At 49.0% G+C, this 7,452-nt stretch overlaps 1 protein-coding gene across 1 annotated transcript; it reads left to right on the top strand.

The window, feature by feature from the left end:
- Positions 1 to 335: 335 nt before the first annotated feature.
- LOC311325476 (uncharacterized protein) lies at positions 336 to 4,739 on the top strand (the record flags this gene model as incomplete). Its single annotated transcript, XM_084458192.1, has 3 exons — positions 336 to 431; positions 2,718 to 3,492; positions 3,706 to 4,739. 3 exons carry the CDS (start codon positions 336 to 338, stop codon positions 4,737 to 4,739), a joined length of 1,905 nt encoding a protein of 634 aa, XP_084314318.1.
- Between the last annotated feature and the right edge of the window lie 2,713 nt (positions 4,740 to 7,452).

Raw genomic sequence — 7,452 nt, 5'->3', positions numbered from 1 at the left:
GAGAGAGACAGGGTGAGAGTGAGTGTGAGAGACAGACAGGGAGAGAGTGAGTGAGAGATGCATAGACAGGGAGAGTGAGTGAATTAGGCCAATATTCATTACTTATACAGTACATATTAAAAAATTAGCCTTCAAATCAGAATCAGATTTTACAATCATTTAAAACGAGCAACCCCAACTCCTTCCATTACAAAACTTTAAATGCCAACATATGAGCAAACTGAGAGCTCCCCTCAGTGTGTGAGAGAAAAAGCAGAAGGGCTCACCCCCAGTAAGATCGACGTCATCGAACACCTGGCTTGTACCACCAAGGCCCTCGTATCTTTATAGACCTGATGACTGCCTACGACACCATATGGCACCGCGGCCTCACCTGCAAGCTGCTCCACCTGCTGCCGGACCGGCACATGGTCAGCATGATCATGGAGCTTGTCCGAAACTGCAGTCTTACCCTCACCACCGGTAGCGAACGGCGTCCCCCAGGGATCTGTCGTGGCCCCCCTCCTTTATAAAATCTACACCTACGACCTGCTGAACACAGTCTCCAGGAAGTATGCCTATGCAGATGACCTTGCACTGGTGTACTCCGCTGGAGACTGGCAGGCCGTGGAGGAGACCCTGAGCCAGGACATGCAGACAATAGCGGTATACCTCCGGAAATGGAGATTGAAGCTCAGCGAGGCAAAGACGATGTCGGCAGCCTTCCACCTTAACAAGGAAGCCAAACGTGAGCTCCGAATACACATCGATGGAACACTCCTGCCATGCTGTGCCGAACCAACCTATCTCGGCTTGACATTGGACAGGTCGCTCACATTCCGCCAACACCTCAAGTCACTGCGCAAGAAGTTAACAACTCATGTGGCATTGACTGGTTCGATCAGGCTGGGGTGCCGGCGCAAAAACATTGCTTACAGCAGCCCTAGCCCTGGTCTACTCGACCAGTGAATATTGCACACCCGCCTCATCGATCCGCCTATCAACGAAGCCTTGCGCATTGTGACAGGATGCCTGCGTCCCACTCCTGTGGACAACCTTCCCATCCTTGCAGGCATCCAGCCCGCTGGCCTCCGCCACACAGGAACCACAGCACGTCTCGCCTGCCGGGCCGTGGAGCCTAACCACCTGCTCCTCGACAAGCTCGCTGCAACAGCGGAGCCCCCCTGGTGTCTAAAATTGAGACACCCTTTTGTGTCTGCTGCACGGGATCTCTTGCAGCAATGCAGAGATCTTAACATCAGCGAGGCAGGATGGGCGGACTACACCTGGCGTGCGCAGTGGGAGGCGAACACCTCCAGACTCCGTGATATCATCCTGGCTGCCGGTCCTTCCCCTACTGGGATGGACTTACCCAGACCAGTGTGGGTGAGGCTTAACCGTCTCCGGACCGGCATTGGACGCTTCCGCTCATCAATGCACAGATGGGGCTTGGCATCCTGTGCGGCGTGGGAGAGTGGCGCCGAGGAACAAACCGCAGACCACGTCATCCAGGACTGTCCTATATATCGGACACCCAACGGAATGCGTGGCCTGACGGTCGTGGATGACATAATGGTGAAGTGGCTCCTGGAGGTGTGCCTGGATATATAGCCCGGGTGATCCCCCTCACCCAGGCTCGGGGTGGTAAAAGGATAGCCCCTCGGTCCAGAGCCTGGGGGAAGAGGACCGCACCAACTAACCCAAACAATGAAGAAGACTCCTGTTTTAAATTATGCAATTAATTTTGACAGTGTCACTTTTTTATCACTGAACCCAGGAATTGATACCACAGCCGGCATTCCCCCCAACAAAGAGGCAGGATGTCAGAGATGCAGAGACAGGCTCTTTGTGGTGTGTTCTTAGTATTGAAACGTCATAGATATCAGCTCACAGGTTTGCGGTAAGAGAAAAAAGAAAAAAGACAAGACTTCTCAGATGTCACAGACGAGATTGACAAGCTAACACCTAATACTGTACATGTCCTGTTGTTGCCAATAGAAAGAGTTTCGGTCACCACATCCCCTTCCTGTGTATTGCAATCTAAGCTACAGTATAAGATGATCCATCAATCTCTGAACCTCTCACTCATCGTCAGATTGATTCTCAACTTCTTATGAGTACGACCCCAGATTTCTCATTCTGTCTCCCTCATCCGTGGTAAGTCGAGTTCTGCGTCTCGTCACTGAAATGATTGATGGAAAAAATGATGTATAAATTGTTATTCATCTTTAATTTTTACTGTATGTCAAAATGACTAAATGCCTTGGTCGTGGTGTCACAGACATTCACTACAGTTGTTCCTCTCTAGAACTCAGCGACATATACTGTAGATTAAGCCAAATGGATTAATTCTTGCTATGTTGACTTTTCAATGAAGATGCAGTTTGCTCTAGGAGTAGCCTTGATGTGTATTTTTATCTACTGGTTTGTTATCTGTAATTATTGTCATCTATCGATTCACTCACTCACTCACAATTTCTGCCCCTCTCTGGTCACATCACCTCCTCTAGCTCCTCATGATGTTAGGAGTAATAGCCCTGGTCATCTTGCCTCTGCTGGTTTCCTCCTCCTCCTCCTCCTCTCCCCTTCTCTCCTCTTCTCCCTCCCACTCTTCTTCTTCTCCCTCATCCTCCTCTCTCTTTCTCTCCCCGTCTCCCTCCCCCTCCTCCTCCTCTACTTTTCTCTCATCTTCTCCCTCCCCCTCTTCCTCCTCTCTCTTCTGCCCCTGGCCCTGTGAGTGTAAGTACAGCCGGACAGTCAGCTGTCTGGAGCACAGACTGGAAGTCATCCCAGACCTCCCACGGGGCACAGAGGAACTCTACGCCTCCCACAACCTCATCCAGACCATCCCCTCCTCCGGCCTGGAGTACCTGGAGGTCCTGGACCTCTCCAAGAACGACCTCCACGTCTCCCTGTCCCCCAGCTTCACCTGGCCCAACATGAGCCGCCTGGCCACGCTGTACCTCCCAGGAAACGGGCTGGGCTCCCTGGGTCCCGGGCAGCTCCAGAGCCTCTCGGCCCTCTCCCTACTGGACCTCAGTGAGAACCACATGGATGCGCTGCCGACGGGGTCCCTCCATGGGCTGGGCCAGCTGAAGACGCTGATCCTCAACCTCAACCAGGTGTCCAGGCTGCAGCGTGGGGCTCTGGACGGAGCTGAGGCCTTGACTGACCTCCACCTGAGCAGCAACAGAATAGCGGAGCTGGAGGAAGGGGTGTTCCAGAACTCCACTGCCCTGAAGATGCTGGTCGTGTCGAAGAACAAGCTAGTCAGGATCGGGAGCGGCAGCCTCAGGGGGGCCGCGAACTTACAACATCTGGACCTGAGTGGAAACATCCTGGGTTCCATTCCTGCCGAGGCACTGAAAGACGTACCGAGGCTCAACAGCCTCTACCTCCAGAAGAACAGTATAACAATGCTTCCGGAAGATTCCTTCTCCCAGTTGCACCTGCTAGGGCTTCTAGACCTAAGTAGCAACCAGCTGCAGGTCATGATTGAGGGCTCTTTAACAGGTGGGAGAGTCATTATATCTGGAAAGTTGCATTATGTTATAGAAAATTGTATGTTCCAAACCTACTGTATACTGAATTTTACTTTTACAGTCTACAGTACAGTATGTCTGCCCTACCAGACAAACTCAGAGGACCAAAAAGGAAATTGTTATGGTGTTATGCTATTTTGGAAAATGCATAGAATCAACTTTCTTTCTCTCTCCATCAACCCAGGTCTGACCCAGCTGGGCTCTCTGGACCTGAGCTTCAACCTACTCCAGTCGCTCCCTTCCCGCCTCTTCCAGAACCTTTCCAGGCTAGAGGTGCTGGACCTCTACCACAACGCACTGACTTCACTTCCTGCTGACTTGTTCTGGAACCTTACAGCCCTGAAAGAGCTGCAGCTGGACAGAAATAACCTCTCCAGCGTACCACTGGGGCTTTTTCAGGGTTTGTCTAGTCTCACAGAGCTCCAGCTAGCCAACAACCACATTATCGACCTCCACCCTGCCTCCTTCTCCACCCTCAGGTCGCTTCAGAAACTATACCTTGACAACAATGCCCTCCCCAGACTTCCCAGAGGCCTGTTCCACCACACCAGGAAGCTGAGAGAGCTTCAGCTGGACAACAACCACCTCCAGTCCCTCCCCAGGTCCCTCCTCCACCATCTGGCTCACCTCCGCATCCTGAAGCTTTCCCACAACCAGCTCTCCTCCCTCCACCCAGACCAGTTCTCTGGCCTCTGGAACATGAAGAAGCTCCTGCTGAATGACAACCACATAGGCCATCTCCCCCTAGGGCTGTTTACCAATCTCACTAGCTTGAAGATCCTGGATCTGGACAGCAACCGCCTCTCAGCCCTGGCCCCAGAGATCTTTCAAGACTTGTCCTCTCTAAGAGAGCTTCGCCTCAGCTTCAACCGTCTGAGTGACCTCCCTCCCGATGTGTTCCTCTCCCTGGGTCACCTCCGCAGGCTGCTGCTCCAGAACAACTGTCTGACGCACCTGGACTCTGTGGTTCTAGCCCCGTTACGGGAGCTGCTGGAGCTGTATCTGGACAACAACCTGCTGCAGAACCTCCACCCTCAGGTGTTCCAGGGCCTCAGCCTCCTCCAGCAACCTAACCTTAACTCCTACCGACTGGAGAACAGAACCCTGTCGCACTGTGCTGCAGTTAGCTCTGGCTGCGGTCTGACACCCGTGGTTCCAAGAAAAACGTTGACTGTGCTGATCACTGTCACTTTGTACATTGTCAGCGGTTTACAGTGAAATGCATTTGTGGTTTGGCCTGCTTTTCTTTTTTCTGCTCTTTTCTCACCTTGTCTTTCTGCACATTGTGGTAACAGCGCTTGTGTTGTATGTACAGTACTGTGCAAAAGTCTTAGGCCACCACCAAAGAAAATAATGTTTAAAGCTATTTATCTGGACAGTAAGTGTTTGCTTATAAAAACACTGTATAAAACATTGTAATAAATACAAATAAACATGAATACAAACCAGGTCTTGCCTGGCATTTATGCGTGGCTGGCTTGTTTCTGTTCAGGACTGGTAGAACGTAAACTAGTCATGCCACTGAAATAGCTGTGGATTGAAATGACATGAAATATTGTCTGATAAATTGAGATAGGTCTTGTTGCCTGGACACATCAGTTCCAATGCTTCCAATGTTAATCTAGAACAATAAGAGCAGGATAGCCAGTTAGCTCATGAGCTCAAAACAACTAGCAGCAGCTTCCATAACATTAATGGTAGCGGTCAGTGGCTAAAGCAGTTACACTGATGATTCCTGTAATGTTAGCTATTCTGCTGCAATTGGTTCAACTGTTGTTTCTGGACAAAGGTAAGGGATGAAAAGATTAGAGTGAAAAGATGAACAAGTGGAGGTTTGGGGTATAGTCCCATAAAGTCATCCCCACCGGGTCTCCCGGGTGGGAGTCCAATGCTCTCACCACTACTCTACTTGTGCAGTGGAGATCGACAGGTTGGTTTTGGTGTCCTTCTTCCAGTCCCTAGTGTGGGTTTTGGTTAAAATAAGGGCTGGGGTTGGGACAGGATCTGACCTATAAGGCAAGGGGTAAAGGTCGGAGAGAAAGGATAAACATGTGGAGGTTTGGGGTATAGTCCCATAAAATCATCCCCACCGGGGCCTTGAATCCCGATCTCCTGGGGGGGGGGGGGAATTCACCGCTACTCTAAATGGACTGCACTTATATAGCGCTTTTCCACCTTAGCGGCACCTTAGCGCTTTACAATGGCCTCTCATTCACCCATTCACACACCAATGGCGGTAGCTGCCATGCAAGGCGCTAACCTGCTCATTGGGAGCAATTTGGGGTTAGGTGTCTTGCTCAAGGAAACTTCGACATGTGGACAGTCGAGGCTGGGATTCGAACCACTGACCCTTCGATCATTGAACGACCCGCTCTACCAACTGAGCTACAGCCGCCCTGGCTCTACTTGTGCAGTGGAGACCAGTGGGTTGATTTTGGTGTCCTTCTTTATTTTGGTGTACTGGGACTACTGGCTCGTGTGGTGCCAACAGAGAAATGCAGGTCAACATTGACCGGAGGGAGGGATAACCGGACAAACACTATCCTAGGTGTGCTGGCTTACAGCCACACACAAAAAAGTAATACAAATATCAAGAATAAAAAACAACAGTAGCTGTCCATGGTGAGGGTTGGCAGTCTGAAGAGAATCTGAGGCACTGAATAAAAAAAAAAAAACCTGTATTGAATCATGGACCAAAATATGAATTGCTTGTTTTTAAAAGATGTATTTTGTGTGGCCTCCCTTAGAACACAAAATTCGCTTTGGTACACTGCTATGTCATTTGAGTAGTCCTGTGGTAAATGCTTCCCAAGCTTCTTGGAGGAATACATATTTTATTATAATTATAATTATTGTTTATTTGATTGACTTTAATTTGATGCAAATAAACACTTACTGTCCAGATAAATTGCTTTAAACATATATGTGTTCTATGTGCATTGTACAGCTGTTGCTTTAGCTGAAATACTGTTGATGAGAATATTATTAACATAATATGGTATAAGAGCACATATTCAATACTGTCCAAAAAATAATGCGATGGTTGTAAAAAGTACTTAATTTACAGTTCACGTTTTTCAGTATGGAAATAAAAAATGTGATTTATAAGATTTAATCACAATGTTTGTTGTTCAGACCCTAAAACTCAGCAGAATGAAGATATGGTACACAACCTCCAAATCTATTCAATAGAGATAGTGTTTAGTTTCTTCTATTCACCACGAGAGGTCTCTGTTCCCCAGTAGGTGATACTCAGATGTATCACCACTGACCATAAAAGATTCAACCCTTAACAGAGACAAGGGGCAGAAACTCTTGAACGCAGGGTCGAGCCAGTTGCCAACACCACCGCAACGTGCAGTCTGACATGCCACAATAGGTCTCGAGTCCCACAGGCGAAGTATTGACATTGGGTAAATAATGGTAAATAAACTGTCATTGATTCCCCTGAGGTATAACACACATTCTTCCCTTTGGAGAATCGTATTTGTCATTGTCATTCTTATTTAGGAGCACCTATTGAATAATAATTTCCTGGTCATAGATACAGTACCCACCCTGTCACCGGAGGCCAGGGAGGAAATTAAGGGAAACATGAGTATGAAGGAGCCCTGAATTGTGGGAAGAAAGAGAGCCCCCCCCCCCAGTTCTCCTGTTATGGTGAGAGACTGTAGCAGGATGTCCGTCAGACCACCCTTAGTTCCTATGTTAACTAGCAGCCAGTGTCTCCAGAAAGCGCTGCCCCCAGCCATGTCACCCTGCCCAGGTCTTTTAAACCTGAAAAATCTTTTAAACGGTTTGCCTGGCTGTTTTGATGAAACCAGGAAGTTGGCCTTCATCCAGGGCTCACTTGGGAGGGACAAGGAGTGTTGTAGGACAGAGACTGTGAAGCCACTATGATGATGGATGGAGGGTGTGGTCAAAGAGAACA

Source organism: Borostomias antarcticus (genome assembly GCF_949987555.1).
Source record: "Borostomias antarcticus genome assembly, chromosome: 1".
Lineage (NCBI taxonomy): Eukaryota > Metazoa > Chordata > Actinopteri > Stomiiformes > Stomiidae > Borostomias > Borostomias antarcticus.
The sequence above is the reverse complement of the archived record's forward strand: the minus strand, read 5'-3'. Positions and strand labels throughout refer to the sequence as shown.